This window comes from Plectropomus leopardus, chromosome 11 (assembly GCF_008729295.1).
Source record: "Plectropomus leopardus isolate mb chromosome 11, YSFRI_Pleo_2.0, whole genome shotgun sequence".
NCBI lineage: Eukaryota > Metazoa > Chordata > Actinopteri > Perciformes > Serranidae > Plectropomus > Plectropomus leopardus.
This window is the reverse complement of record NC_056473.1, coordinates 1,772,432-1,788,188: the sequence shown is the minus strand read 5'-3', so window position 1 is coordinate 1,788,188 and position 15,757 is coordinate 1,772,432. Positions and strand designations below refer to the sequence as shown.

Here is a 15,757-nt window from a genome sequence, read left to right as displayed (position 1 = left end):
TATAAGGAGACAAGCTGCATGGGGGATGATTTCGTTAATAATTATTTTGTTTTGTTTTGTTTTTATTCTGGCCATTTGATTTTATGAGCTTAGACGACACTGCTTTCTGGTTTAGCTTGGTCGAGCAGCCATGATGTATTTTCCTGACAACAAAGTATACAGCAGCCAGGATCAACATGATGAAAAGAATGAATGAATAAATATTTTATTTCGAACATGTAAACATAACATAACAGGGAAAAGAAAAAGTTATATATTTACACGCATTTAACATTCAGTGATTTGATTGACATATCCGAAAAGGAGTGGGAAGAAGTGCAAATTTATTTAATCCCATCCCTTCTCCATAATTCGCTGATGGTTAATTATTCAGCTTCCTTAATAATATAACCTGTACAGTAGTTAATTATCTAAGGCTTGTTCCAAGAAACTGTACATATTTCTGGTACTTATTTCTAATACCAATATATATTATTAGCAGAATATTTATCTGAATACAAGTTATAAACTCTCATATGTACAATCTATACTTACTACTTTTTTTGCCTTATAGATCTTTAAATATGTATACACACATACAACACAATACAAGGACAATCCCTTCAAGTTTAAGCAGATTAATCAAAGAAAAAGAAAAAAATATACCTGAGGATTAACAAGGAGGAGACAAACAACACAAATAAACAAATAAAATAAAAAATAAAAAACTAAATAAATGGCAATCACTTTTAGGTCGTCAAACACCGTCTTCATTCCTGTACCTTGTGAAAATGATTTCTTTATGCCGCTTTTTAAATTGGTTTATGTTTGACATTGTTTAAGCTCCTCACTCAGACTGTTACATAGTTTTAACTCCACAGATAGAAATACAAAAACTTCTTGTTGGTGTGCACTCAAAAATTCGAATTTGAATTTTCTCGTGAAATTATAACTGCCTTCCCTTTCAATTAACATTTTTTGACTATTTTCAGATAGTAGATTATTCTTAGCTTTAAACAGGACTTGTGCTGTTTGAAATTCCACAAGATCTGTACATTTTAGTAATTTTGATTATAAGAATAATGAGTTTGTGTAATAACTAACAACATAACATAATAACTGTCTGGAGAAATCCTTCACACTCACGGCAAAGATCATTCGATCTCCAGCTGACAGACACACCCCTCTCTGAACAGGCCTGAGCGTAGGCGGCAATGACATCACAGAAACACGCACAGTCGCCCACTGATGGACAAGAGCATGCTGCCTCCACACACATCTCTACATACGGCTCTGCTTCCACCTAGAGACACCGAAAAGGTTGAGAGAAGAAAAAGTGCATGAACCTAAAAATGCACATAGTGTTGTGAGATAACTAGTGTATCTGGTAATTACACTCACCTGGCTGTTGCATTCTCTAAAGACAGGACCTGTGATCACACGACAAGACTGCTCCACTGTTACCAGCTTGACAATGTTGTCGTTGCAAGGTCCGGGTATCTATAAACAGAAGAAACAGACACAAATTTAGTGCGACAGTACTTACATCTTTGAAATATTCTAAATGTCTTGTGCAATATTAGAAACGCAATAGTTAGTAATTAAAAAATGAGAAACACCTCCGTAGAACAATCTACTTCCGTCGCTACAAGCAACATCTACATCTATCCCTTATTGTTATTCAAAAACCACCAGTAAAGGATTTTAACTTGCAAACAATTGTAACACTTTTTCAGATTCTCCAAAACGCATCTTAACATGAAAATATAAACTTTTTTTAATGTGTAAATTTTCACCATATCTATACTGCTGCTTGGTCTTGAAACTGATGAGTTATGGAATCTTTGTTTACTGTTATTTGATAGTGGAGGTATCCTCATAAGCCATTTGTCCTCTAACCTCTCCTGCACAATGTTCAAACCTTTAAATTACGGTCTTTTTTATACACATGCAAATAAACTAAACTAAATTAGATGCAAACCGGTGTTTTTGTATTTCTAAAAACATTAACTACAACACATGCATACTTTACATTATGGCAAACCATTTTCAAAAGAATAATTTCCATTTAAACCTTTTAGACAGTCATTGATTTTCTTGTCATGTCAGTATGGGACAAAACTTAATTGCGCCGACTTGTCTGAGGTAGGTCATCCATCACAGTAAACATGCAGTCTGCTTGTTTTGTTTTATTTTAAATCCAGTTTATTATCTCGCTTACTGATACCTCATTGGGTGTACTTATACTTCCTCCCACACACAACTAGATTTCATTGGTTTAAGTGCTCCAGATCTGGGCACAGAAACAGAACCATGTATGGAACCTTACTGTATATGTCCACATCTAAATCAGTTGTACCCTAAATTTTCCTGGAACCAAGGATGGTGAGAAAATATTACCTTTAAATATGAGCTACCTTCAAACTAAGACCAGACTTCACCTGTGTCACATCGGCACAGCTGGGAATAACCTTCCAGGAGTTCCCAAAGTGAGAGGCGTCTACCTCCAGCTGGTTGTTACTGCTCATCAAGTCGTTGTTGACGTTCCCATCGAAGTTACCACACAGACCACACACCCGGCCCTACACGTAAGAAAATTTATGCAACAAAAAGGTCAAATTTAATACAAAATGATTTTAAAAAAACTTAATTCACTCAACAAACATGTTAAAGCACATGAGTACCCTGTATGTGGCTGAGATGTGAACCAGGAGGCGGGTTCCCTTATCCCAGCTGAGAGAAATGTGTTTTCCTAGCAGCACCGTGTAAAACTGACCAGATCGCACAATCTCCACCTGTGAGCTCTGTAGCACTGGCCTCTTCATCTTCACCTGTTAGAGAGAAAGATGGCAGCCAAGGATGCATACACTCACAGGTCAAGTCTGGAAAGTTTAGTTGCAACAGTCAATCACTTCTCAGATTTTCTGAGTAAAGCTATGAATATGTCAGACATCTGACGTTTGGTGATGTCAGTTTGCTGCTTTACAAACTGAAATTCTTCTATGGATCATGTCAAAATGTTAGACAAAAGGCACCACACTGCATTAGAGTGATAAATATTCAACATACATAAAATGTGTGTTACCTCTCCATGTTGCATTACAATCAACCCTCCCTGGTAGAAGACTGTGATAGCTTTTGCACAGCGATGTCCCACAATTCCACAGGCTTCATTCTCCACCAGCACTCTGAATGAACCCTCCTCTCCGTTACACATGTCCTAATGACAACAAAAGTAGAAAAAGGTAAAAGTTGGAAAATTACAGAATGAATAGCATATTAACTTTTTCTATATAGACACCAGTATAATGAAGTATTAAAAGGAAAGATACACATGCAAAAGGTTTAAATACATTTAATAAATCAAGCAGCAAATTTATCAAATCAGCAGCAATTTCTAACACATACAATATATACGAGAAGCTGGAACCATGAAATGTTTTTCCATGAAAAAATTACTTCTACAATGAAAAAAATATTTGCCAATTAAATTTTTAAATAACTTACTAATTGTTTCATCTGCACATGTATTTTCCGCATGTTTGGTTTGTGTGCAAAAATCTTAATTTATAAAGTACCACTTATGGTAGTATTTCTTAAGCCCTGAAATGTAATAATCCATACATTATAATTACTGCAAATCATTATCTAAATTTGATTAAATGATATTCATGCATTTTTTAAATGTTCCTCAAATATAAAACTCATTTCTCCTTGTGTTGGACATCAATTTGTGGGCTGTGAAAGAGTGTCTCAACCACTCGTACAGTTTTCTCTTACCCAAGAGAAGAGCACAAATAAGAAAACATTGGTGAACCCCAAAAATCAATGTGTACCAACAAAGTAAGAACAAATCCTGGATGCAAGCATAAATAAGAGAAAAACTGTTTATATATTGTTTCTTGCATGAGGCCCAATATCTCAATACCATGGAGTTGTATTATTATGATGTGTTTGTAAAGACTTGACTTGCTGGCACATGCCTTCATGTATATTTGTTCAAGCCTTAGCTTAATATAGGTGACTAGGTGCAGCTGTATTGTGACTCAAATATATGGTGACTCATCGTGCACATCTCATTGTGCACTGAGGATAGTCTAACATGGACTGAAACTGTTGCACTTTTGCATGTTTTCATTGTCTGTGCAGCCCTGTAATTTATCAAATTTAAGCATTTAACATTTAGACTGTAGTTTAATTCTCTTTTTTGTTCTCTGTGTGCGAGTCCACCCTTGTTTCATACTTTTTCCTGACGCACTAGAGAAGAAGACAAAAAAGGATGGGTTTTAAAGGTGCAGCTCAACCTTTGCAAACCTCTTACCTGGACCAGGACATACTGACAGAGGCCAGGGAAGGAGTATTTGAGGCCATCAAAAGTTATGTAATGCCCCTCCCCCACGGTGCGGCACACGCCATCGCATGCCTTCTCTGTGCAGCGCCACTTCCTGTTCTCACACACACTGTAAACAAGAGAGCGTGTCAAGGAAGCTCATTGTGGGTATTCTCCTTCATACCCGTGTATGCAAACAATCATTTTACCAGGTGTTGCAGTCCACCGAGATTGTCTGTCCTGATGCATATGGCTTGTTGTTATGGTAACAGGGACACTGTTCCGGTGCAATGCAGTCCCTCCGGTGACGCACCTGAAATCAATCCGCTCATCAATTAGCATGTTTTATTTTCAATGTTTGGTGCTTTATGTACAGCACACATGCACACACACACACACACACACACACACACACACACACATACACACACACACACACACACACACACACACACACACGGATAACACACCACCTACTGTGCCGGGTGGACAGAGGCAGCCAGGGATGCAGGCGAGGCTGACACAGGGCAGATCCAGATTCTGGCAGGTCCTGGCACACTCGAGGCCTTTTGCCCCTGCATCACAGTCTGTGCGGACGAGTGGAGGAGGGCACCGGGCTGACCGACGCTCTGCATACACAAAACACAATATGTGGTTGGGTAACATGAAGTTGGTCAGTTCAGTTACTGAAACGCAAAATGAATTATAAACTCAAAAAAACCCAAAAACATTGAAGCAATTGACACATAAATTGCAGAGTAAAATTAATAGGATTCTTGGGGGTGAACAGAGAGAGACATACTGTATTGACTTAGTAGTTCACTGCATACAAAGGCAGCAATGTCTCATGTTCAAAACAAATGGTCAAATGAAAGATACCATATGGATAGTGGATTAGAAAATTCACAAAACACACAGACATTCAATAAAATTCCAGTGAAATGTACCTCTGGATAGTGCCAGGTCATCGTCATAGAAAAGGTCAGACAGTAAAGTACTCATTTCAGGAGAGCTGCAGCGCATGGAGCCATTCTCACAGTAGCTACATACACAAACAAAAATAACAAAACACACAAAAAGTGAAAGTGTATCCATTAAACACAATTAGCACATCATAACTAGCGGAGTCTCTAAACACACACATGCACAGTCACTGACCAGATGCTGTTGTGATCGGCATAGACATCATTAGGCTGGTAAAGCTGTCCATCGTGCAGGCAGGTGCACAGGTCAGCCGTCACACATTCTCCAGAGTTGCTCAGGTACTTTCCAGCTGGACAGAAACAGCCCTCCTCACACACCCTCTCCCCCTTACATCCCGCCTCAGTGCCAGACAGAGCACGGCACGTCCGGTCACACACACTCCCACAGGCCTCATACACCTGGCCGCCAGTACATTCCAGCTCTGACAAGATCAAATCAAGGTACAGGGTCAGGGATCTAATCTCAGTTAAACTGCAATTTTTTGAGTTTTTTTTTTTGTAATTCTCTTTTTATTAGTTTATGTGAATGTGCAAAAACAAAATACACAACCAAATGAACATGAAGACCTTTCTATCATCTGAAAATGACAAATAAATGAACAGATAAATAAATGAAGTATATATAAAGTATAAATGGAGTATATATAAAGTGTAAATAAAGTATATAAATATATAATAAAATAAAATAAATATATAAAAACAACATAGAATGAACAAATAAATAGGTGGGGAAAAGGAGGGGTGTTAAGTAAATAAAAATCATAACATCGAATAAGGGTAGAAAATAAGTAGAAAGGCAAATGAAAATTAATGAAGCTACTAGTTACACAACCACATGTTTCTGACACTTGTTCACATAAAGGAAGGTCTGACTCTTGAAACACACTGTACATTATCCATTTTGGCCAGTTTTCAATAAAGGTATCCTTCTGGGTTCTCAAATTAAAAGTAATTCTCTCCATTACATAAACACTGTATATTACATCTTTCCATTCATCAGCACTGGGTTATTACTTTTTTAGCCATATCCTGGTTAGAGATTTCTTACAAGCCACCAATAATATTCCTAACAGGTATTTGTAGTTTTGGTTGAAGAAGACAGTTTTTAACAGTGTTTTTATCTGTAAGAGATTGTTTGCTATGCCTGGAATTATGATCAGGATTCCCACACTTTCTTAAACATTAAATTCAGGGACATTTTAAGGATTTCCAGGCCCAATTCCCTCAAATTCAAGGGCCCATTCTGACATAGTCTGAGACTTGGATCATGGTTTATCACTGTTATAACACTGAGAGTAGCAGGCTTTTCAGAGAGACAGACAGCGATTAAAAAAAGAGAGTGTGAATGTGAACACTTGTTGGGCTGTGTTACAGTAATGGCAGACAATATAAAAAAAACTTCACTTTCAGTTCTTACACAAAATATACAAATTCAAACAAATGCAATGACCCATGTCTATTTATGTCTATTTGCAAAATTTAAGGGCCACCTTCACAAGCTTTCAGTAATCCCTGGGAACCCTGTATGGTAGATCTCTGTTGTTTGTAATGTTTGCTGTTGTACTTTCGATGATACAAGTAGATGGCTTTATGTGGAGCTGATGTCCTGATCTTCACCTGCTTGAAGTTATGACTGACCCAGATTACTAACTTTCTATAGTACTTACTCGTAAATAGTGCTGTTTTTGCACCTTGTACCTTCTGTCTAAAAAATGGAATAAGATGTTGGAATGTTATTGTATGTGCAGAGGAGTGATCAGCTGTGAATGAGTTCAGTGTGAGCCTTACCACAGAGTGAGGGAGACCTCCAGTTGAGCAGCACTCCTCTGGCAGTGCAGGCAGCTGCATAGGCAGACAGAGCCGAGCAGAGGCACTCCTCACTGTCCGTACACGCACACACATCATAACGACAGAACCGCTGGAATGGACCCGGGTTCACCAGATAGTGGCACGCACTGAACACGTCTGACATTATCACTGAGCATGCCTCTTCTGCGAAACGCACTGAAAGGTGCAGGAAGGAAGTATAGGGGTTAAGTTTTTGTAGATACGTATGTTTGTGTGCATCTATATTTGTGTGTGCGTGTACCTCTTTTTGGGTTAATGGCACATGGATCAGTCTCATGTTTGCGGGTGGATTCACAGTCTCCGTTAATCCTCCACGATTGGCCGAATGCCTGAGGACCCGCTTCAACCAAACCAGATCCAGACAAGAAGTCATCACCTTGGTTACCATTATAGTTACCACAGAGACCGCAAGTCTGCCCTGCCCATCGTGGTCCCAGCTGGGGGTAGGAAGGACAAAATTCAGTACAGTTGTTTACTGATGTTTTGGCATATGTACCATAACTAAAAAATATCTTTTGTATCCATTAAAATGATTGTACCTTTAAAAGCACACGGCCCCGACCATCCCAGTCCAGCTGAAGGTCATCTCCAAACTTTACATGTACAGAAGACTGCACAGATTTCTGGATATGCAGATGGCCTGTCAAATTATACACAAAGGGAACGGACTAGTTTAGTTCACTATAATGCTGATATTATCCAGTGGTTCTCAACCTTTTTATGTCAAGGACTCCTACATTTACATGCATAAAATCACTGCATGTTATGGTGGCTATTTCTAATAAACTTGTTTTATGATTTTTATGCACTTTTATGGTTTTGACTTTCGTCGTTTAATGTTTTTTTATTATATTTATTTTATTCGTTTTCCACCTCTGGCCTGTCTCTAACTTATTTCCAGAGTTATGGTATCCATGTGCTGTATAATGATTTTATATTTATTTTAGTTTATTTATTCATCTTAATTTATTAATTTTTACATTTATAAAAGTATATACTTCTACATATTGTTAGGTTTTAATTGTCAGCACTCCTGCATGTAAAGCACTTAAGCTGTATTTTAATTATGAAAGATGCTATACAAATAAAGATCATTATTCATTATTATTATTTAGTTAGATTTTAATTCAGGCACCTCCATCTGAATAATCATTTTGGGTTTTTTTAAAAGGAAAATAAAAGCCAAACATTTGCTGGTGTCATGCCTCTTAAAGGTGACAATTTAATGTGCTCCTTTGTTAAAAATGGTATCAAACTGAACTGCTTTGAATTTTTGGATTGTTATTCAGATGAAACGGAGAAACAATTTTCAGATGTCCTTGGGATTTGGAAATTTATAGTTAAGTTTTCCTATTTTCTGACATTTTGTTAATAAAATTATCAATCAAGAAAATAATAGGTGGATTAATCGATAATAAAGATAATAGTTAGTTGCCTTATCCTCAGCAATTGAGAGGGTAACTGGGAGGGAAGTAAAAAATATGATCAGATTTGTCACTTTTATGAATCTTACTTACATTGGGCTCATTTCTACAGGGAATTAAACAATGAAAATAAACTATTCCTCCTTTTTCTGGGGACTACCTCTAGGACCCCTGGAGGTCCCCAGACCCCTGGTTGAGAGCCACATATTGAATCAATTAGTTGCCCTTGACTAACAACACTTTGCTGATAATAATGATCACAAAATTGATCATGGTCAAGAATTCAGATCAGCAAAGATGGATTCATTTTCATTTGTTGTTTATCAGCTGGCGTTGACTGGATGTCTTCTATGTCTTTAAGATGGAAACTGTTTTTTTGTTGTTGTACCTTTGAGCCCAAGTTTTGTCCTCCTCAAGATAGAACAGGTTAAAGTTTGACATTTCCACTACTTTCAGGCCATATTCTAAGTATGATACCATATACAGTATCATGCTTAGAGGCTTAAGTGTGGATCTTTATTCTGCCAGCGACATACCGTGATGCATTGGGGTCTGGATGTCCATGCTGTTGACAGACACAATTCCTCCGTGCTTCAGCTTCACTGTCATGTCATCCAGAGATGGCAGGCTGAGCGTCACTGAGCGTGTGCACACAGCATCCTGATCATCTGCACACTGAAACACAAAACCAAAAGCCATGATACTAGAGATGAACAGCAGCTAGCAGCAGAAAAGTGTCAGGAAAATTAAAAGAAACACGCTTTACCTGTACATTCTCAATGATGACAGAGAAGCTGTAGTCTGTGCAGTCTTTTGCCAGCAGATACAGACAGTGACCAGTAAAAGTGAAGAACTTGTTGTCAAAGGTCTTGAAGTGAGACTGACCCACCACCAAGCACTCACCTACACACACACACACACACACACACACACACACACACGCACATACGCAGACACACACACACACACACACACACACACACACACACAAGAAGAATAAAACATCAGAAATAAGCAACCCAAGGCTTTGTTTACCAGCACAATGTGTAAATCAGTGCATTGACTGTTACTCTACATGTCTCTCACCGGGGCAGCCTTCATTGGTGCATTCCCAGGAACCGTGACGGCATACACTGCAGGAAAGAGACAATAAAGGTTATGGTCACACAGCAAGCCATATGTAGTGCTCAAATTAGATTTATTGTCCAGATTACACTATTTTATTTTGCTGTGAACATTATTTTTTAAATGTGTAATACCAGATATCACACTGTAACTGTATCTGCATGTGCAAAAGATCAAAAACAAAGGCGTCACACCCTGTTGTATGGGAGTAAACGGGGAGGCCACAGAAGTCTCATAAGTTGATGTGAGGTGGAAGACGGCAAATTTGTAAGCAGATGATAAAAAAAAGGAGGAAAAATAGAGCCACATTTTTTAATAATGGCTTTTTCTGGGTCAATGGCTTCTGTCAATCTATATGGAGGTGTGTATAGATGTAGAGTTGGAGCCAAGAGTAGTGAGATCCTGATATGAATGACTTCCCTGAAACGGTTTCATCCAAAATTCCATGATTCCAAGGACTTCTTTTGACTACATCTGTCAGTCACAGCTGTCTTGCATGTTACTATTCACAGAGCAAGTCTTGCAGAGCACAGTTTTAGGGAATATTGATCTGGAGTGATGCAAAAGTTGCACAAATTCCAATATGACTGTTCAGACTGAGGTCGCAATGCAGAAAGTTAGACATGTATTTGATTTAGGACCAGAGATGAAAGTGACCCAAAAAAGAACTGAAAAGATCAGATTCCATGTGATTAGTGCTGTTCACACCTTTATATAAAAAAACTAGGGTTAAATGTTGTCATAAGTAGCCTATGAATTAGTGAGTTATAGCCAAAATCATGTTTTGTGACCTTCAACCTATGACAACAAGAATATAATCACTTCATTGTTGAGTCCAAGAGAACGGTTCTTCAGATAACGCGTTGACAATTATAGGACGAACGGACGGATGGACAACCCACAAACATAAAGCCTGAGGCCATGGCCATTGTCAGATGGAGGCATAAAAACAGATTTATGTCACAAATGAGCTAAACATCAGATTTCGGCCACTTTTACCTGCAGTCTGAACATCACTTTTGTGAGGAAGTTTTTTAAATGTAGCAGTATTCCTCTGTATTTCTTCATGTGTCTGCATGCATATCAACCCCTCACCAGGTGTTGCAGTCTTGAGAGATGGTGGATCCTGGTGGAAAATGTCGTCCCATGTGCACACAGGAACACTGCGATACCTCCACACAGCGATTACCATCTAAAACCTTTCCCACTGAGACACAAGCGCACATCACGTTGTGTTACAACTGCTAGCAACAGAGCGACACAAAGGAGGATATAGTGAGTGGGAGGTTACCAGGGCATGTACAGCCATCCACACAGTCTTCTTTGCAGACCTCCTGGATGTTGAGACTGTGGCAGGTTGTAGAGCAGGACTTGGTGCATTCACTGTACTGCATCCCAATTGGACACTTTGGGACTTAACACACACATATGAACACTTAGATTATGTGACTTCAAAGTTCACAACTACCTTCTTTCTGACTGACAAACTTACAGCACTGGCTCTCCTCCAGCCAGCCACGGAGGAGTATCCCGTGGGCATGGCATGTGCGAGCATACTCCAACAGGATTGGACAGTAACAGTCCTCGCTGTTCCCCTGGTCACAGTGACACGCCTCTTCCTGACATAGCAGCAGGAAGGCCTCAGGGGAGACCAGGTGGGCACAGTGCAGAAACACACTAGAGGTCTGCAAAACACTGCAGCTGGCAAAAATCTGCACAAACACATACACATGTCAAGTTCAATGCAAAGGAGCAATGCGGTAAAACAAAGGGGAATTTCATTTTGTTGTCAGAGTAGTATTGACCAATCACGGTGGTGACTGGGATTTGGTTGCATGCAGGTAAACAGTCCACGTGGAAAGCAAAAGAGGTTGAAACCCATCAGCTATCGTCTGATGACAATTCAGCTTTTTATTAGCTTTATTTTCCAAATTTTTTCAGCATATATACAGACCTGTTGATAGAGATTGGCCGAAATGTTGTCTGGACCTGTCTCATGTTGCTAATTTGACTATAAACTATAACAAGCGAATGAAAGAGGAAGTCAAGGGAACCCCAAAATACTGACTATTACCCCCAGGGCTATCAGCAGATAGAGATAGACAGAGCACTTAGTTCTTTTCAGAGACATGGGGAATAGAGATACAGATGACATCTGATGGTGTTTCTGGTTTCACCACACGTGGGTGGTCTTGTGGTACTAAATGTTCTTGCCAAAACTGGCTGATTTTCCATATCAGCCCACCCACATGGACTACATTATACACGTTACAGAACTGCACTCACACCTTTCAGATCTGTATCGTCCCTTTTTAATGAGTCATATGTACTGTATATGGAAGCCAAATTGCACCCGGAGAAAAATGAATGACAAAAAAAAATGATATAAAGTTTCTAAAAGTAAATCTAAACTTGAGGAAAGTAAAGTAAAAAGTTTGACTTGCATATTAATAAGTATAAAATACTAAATCAAAAGTCTGATTGTTATATGAGATTTGAAGGGCTTTTAATTCCTTTATTATATTAGATGACAGAAAATGAGGAGGGTGAAAGAAAGAGAGTTGGGTAATGATATGCAACAAAGGTGCGTGGACACAGGGATGTTGTAGTCCCTGTTGTAGCTGGCACATTAACCCCAAGGTCACCAGGTCACTACATGAGATTTGGAAGAGTGGTCCAAATTTACCTTTTAGTATTTGGAGGGCAAAGGTTTGTCTTTCTGAGTAAAAATGATCAGATATTCAGCACAATTTTCACGATTCTGCCATAGTGCTAGAGGGATTTTTTTTACATACTACTGCACTGCACCAAGTCAAATAATTAATTTCAAAGTCAAAATGATAATACATTAGACAGAATGAAATACTGTATGCAGAGATTTTCGGTTAGCAAGCCTCAAAAGTTGAGATCCCGTCATGCCTTAATACGTATGTGTCTCTTTATTTGTGCTGCCTCTTTGAATTAAAGGTTTTGTAATACAAAGATAAATTTCTGCACATTTTCAGAGTTTCTGATAACATTCAAAATGCAATCTCATCCTTACAGATGTCCTCACACATGTATGTGTGTGTGAAGTGTCCTCTCACCGCTGAACTGTCCTTTGTGCTGTTACAGGAGCTGCCGGGATTTGTGACACGTCGACATGGCTGATCAGCCCCCTTCACTGCCCACGAGTTTGCAAAATCATAACTGTCCTCTGTAAGGAATCCTAAAAACACAAACACACACATATACACAAAGAAACACACACATAAACGAGTTGACAGATTTCTCCTTAATCTCGTCCTACCATTACTGTTCCTTTTGCTTTCTTTTACCTTATCTTTTCCTGTACTGAGCTGCTACTCTTCCTGTTGCTGAGTGCTCGTGTCTCAAATCATTTCCTAGATTCCAGTCATAATGAACTCTCCTTAGTTTCACTCTCAAACATCCCCATATCCAACACACAGTTAGACTTCTGACTCCTCTAGTCATTTATCCATTTGATCTTACCCTCTTGAGCGGTATACTCATCAGTTGACACAGAGTTGAAGTTGCCACAGAGGCCACAGGTCCGGTTGGCATGGTGTTTGGTCAGTGTCACAGCAATGTTGGCTGCATTATCAATGGTAACAGTGAAGCCAAACTCCTCACTCCAGAGCTTATAAAAGCCGAGCTCTGAGCCCACAAACACAGCGTGAGAGGCGTAGGGCACAGAGAGTCTACAGGAAAGAAGATACACATCAAGCTTCTACTTAATCATTATCAAACTATGGGGTGATTTTTAATTTTTTTTTGCAGTAAGTCAATGTGAGTATGCACTTAATTTATGATTTTAGAACAACAACTTAAATATTCTATTACTCAACCTTTTATCTCCTTGTGAGAGGCGTCCATCTGCAGACAGGTGCAGCTCAAAGGCGTCACCCAGAAACAGAGTGACTCCAGTCCTTTTGCCATTGACAAAATCACCTGCAGATTAAACACATTTACTTACTAATCGGATCTTTGACTGACAGACACCGTCAAAAGCAACATAATGTTAACAATAGTGATTCTGAATCTTATGAAAATTAAAAGGAAGGATAAATGAGAAAGCCTTTTCAAATGTCAGCATGGGTGTAGTTCTTTGGCATTAAAATAGCAGAGCTCTTTTTTGACAAAATTACATACATTAGGTGGTCTCCATTGCAAATATACGCAAAACTTAAACAATATTTTTGGAAATGTCATTAAAACACAATTGCAAGATAACTGTGTTTCCACTGAGTGATGTCATGCAACTTCCCCTGTGGTGATAACATTCCAAGAAGCATGGCGATGGATGTTCAAAACATTAGCAGCTTTATTTCTATTGCAGCCACCACACTAGAGGTCATTATTTCCAATCCAAGGCCACGTAGGCATGTTATGGAGCCATAATGAAAAGGCAAGCTCCTTATATGTGGGAGAGGCCACGTGTGAGGGATTTCTGGGAAGTGATAGTCCATGATTTTGCTGAGGAATTATGGATTGTGGGCAGGAAATTATGTATGTGATGCGCAGAGGATGCTCAAACCTCCTGTTTCATATGTATGCACACATTTCAGAGAGAGTAAAGCCCGTGGCAGTGGAGAAGCACAATCACTGAGCTGCTCTGAATGACACATGAGACACCAATAGAATTCAAATCTGTTTGTTTCTTTATTGAATTGTCTGAGCATGACTCACCCAGCAGTGTGAAGGAGCGATGGCTGCAGTCTCCAGCCAGCAGGTAGCTGCAGTCTCCTGGAAACTCATACAAAACCCCATCAAACGTGTGGACGTGGTGTTGTCCAAACAGACTGCATCTCCCTGTCATACCTGCCACACAAGCTGGACACACACAAAGTACACTCATATGCAACCGACTGCAGAAACAGGACAAAAGGAGATCTAATATAACACATTTCACATATTAATATTTATAAGACATTGGGCCTCAAGCAGTGACATTCTCATAAATGTCTCTTATATTTTCTTTTGATTTTCTGGCAATAGAAAACATAAGAGAAGTCAGCTCCAGATGTACCAAATGCTCTTAATTATCCAAATCTGCTCTGACCAGGTCTGCTCAATGATGAATCTCACTTGATCTTAAATCACAGTTAGAATAAGTAATGCCCCATAAACACTATATAAGAACAGGTTTTGTGCTGTGTGCAAAGACTCCGACAAAATCTTAATTTGTAAAGTAGTTATCTAATAAAAGTAGTGGAATAAAACTACAATATTTCCCTCTGAAGTGTAGTGCAGTAGAAGTAGAAAGTACCCTGAGATTTAGATACTCAAGTAACTTAAAAGTTCCTCAGATTTGTACTTGAGTACAGTACTTGAATAAATGTAGCTAATTACATTCCAGCTCTGGTCAGAAGAGGGGACACTGAGAAACTGAAATTACAACAATTGGGATCAATGCACCAAGTATAGTAGTATTTCTTTAGCCGGCATTTCTTGCATTCCAACCATTTCAAAAATGTTCCATATATAAAACTTATTTTTTCTTGCGTAGGACAAAAAAAAGCTGAAAACAAGATGTTTTTGTCTTATCCTGGTTAGAGTGCTCTTGGCCATTTGTAAAATTTTCTCTTACATAAGAGATTAGCAAAAATAACAAAACATTGGTGATTTCCTAAAACCAATTGTTACTAACAAAATAAGAACAAATCCCAAAAAAGAATTTGATTCTCCTCTGATGTCAATCTTACCTGTCAGATGCAGGAGAACCCAAATTCCGTGCAAATACCTTCTCATGCACACCTAAAACACATAAAGATGTGGTCTCCATTATCTTCACCATCACTCATACTAACATCATTATCACCCTCTTACACCTAAACATCACTTTACTCTGTGCATGTTCACAGCCTCCTTAAAAGCCTCTTTTTCCACTTCTCTTAACTCCAGTTGGTCCTACCTCCATGGCTCCAGTTATTCCACAGAGATGCAAAGAAAAGGCAATTATAATCCAAAACCAGTCAATCCAAATGTTGCACGTTTAAACCTCACACAGTCAAGGCATAATGATGCAGTGTGATGGTCTGTGTCAAACATAGGCTGAACTGAGACGT

General features: G+C 38.9%; 1 protein-coding gene across 1 annotated transcript in view; it reads right to left on the bottom strand.

Moving 5' to 3' along the window:
* Positions 1-15,757, bottom strand: part of vwf (von Willebrand factor) — a 38,775-nt gene extending 23,018 nt beyond the window's left edge. Inside the window, exons 1-25 of the mRNA XM_042495659.1 lie at positions 15,604-15,757; positions 15,395-15,446; positions 14,379-14,522; positions 13,538-13,640; positions 13,182-13,390; positions 12,776-12,897; positions 11,182-11,401; positions 10,981-11,103; positions 10,785-10,896; positions 9,651-9,697; positions 9,331-9,467; positions 9,101-9,239; positions 7,680-7,780; positions 7,382-7,577; positions 7,081-7,296; positions 5,468-5,714; positions 5,257-5,351; positions 4,787-4,938; positions 4,519-4,622; positions 4,301-4,439; positions 3,065-3,199; positions 2,664-2,810; positions 2,421-2,561; positions 1,381-1,479; positions 1,126-1,282 (exon numbers count right to left, since the gene is read on the bottom strand). Of these exons, the coding sequence (XP_042351593.1) occupies positions 1,126-1,282; positions 1,381-1,479; positions 2,421-2,561; positions 2,664-2,810; positions 3,065-3,199; positions 4,301-4,439; positions 4,519-4,622; positions 4,787-4,938; positions 5,257-5,351; positions 5,468-5,714; positions 7,081-7,296; positions 7,382-7,577; positions 7,680-7,780; positions 9,101-9,239; positions 9,331-9,467; positions 9,651-9,697; positions 10,785-10,896; positions 10,981-11,103; positions 11,182-11,401; positions 12,776-12,897; positions 13,182-13,390; positions 13,538-13,640; positions 14,379-14,522; positions 15,395-15,446; positions 15,604-15,609 (3,343 nt within the window). The 5' untranslated portion in view covers positions 15,610-15,757. The remainder of the gene's footprint in view (positions 1-1,125; positions 1,283-1,380; positions 1,480-2,420; positions 2,562-2,663; positions 2,811-3,064; positions 3,200-4,300; positions 4,440-4,518; positions 4,623-4,786; positions 4,939-5,256; positions 5,352-5,467; positions 5,715-7,080; positions 7,297-7,381; positions 7,578-7,679; positions 7,781-9,100; positions 9,240-9,330; positions 9,468-9,650; positions 9,698-10,784; positions 10,897-10,980; positions 11,104-11,181; positions 11,402-12,775; positions 12,898-13,181; positions 13,391-13,537; positions 13,641-14,378; positions 14,523-15,394; positions 15,447-15,603) is intronic.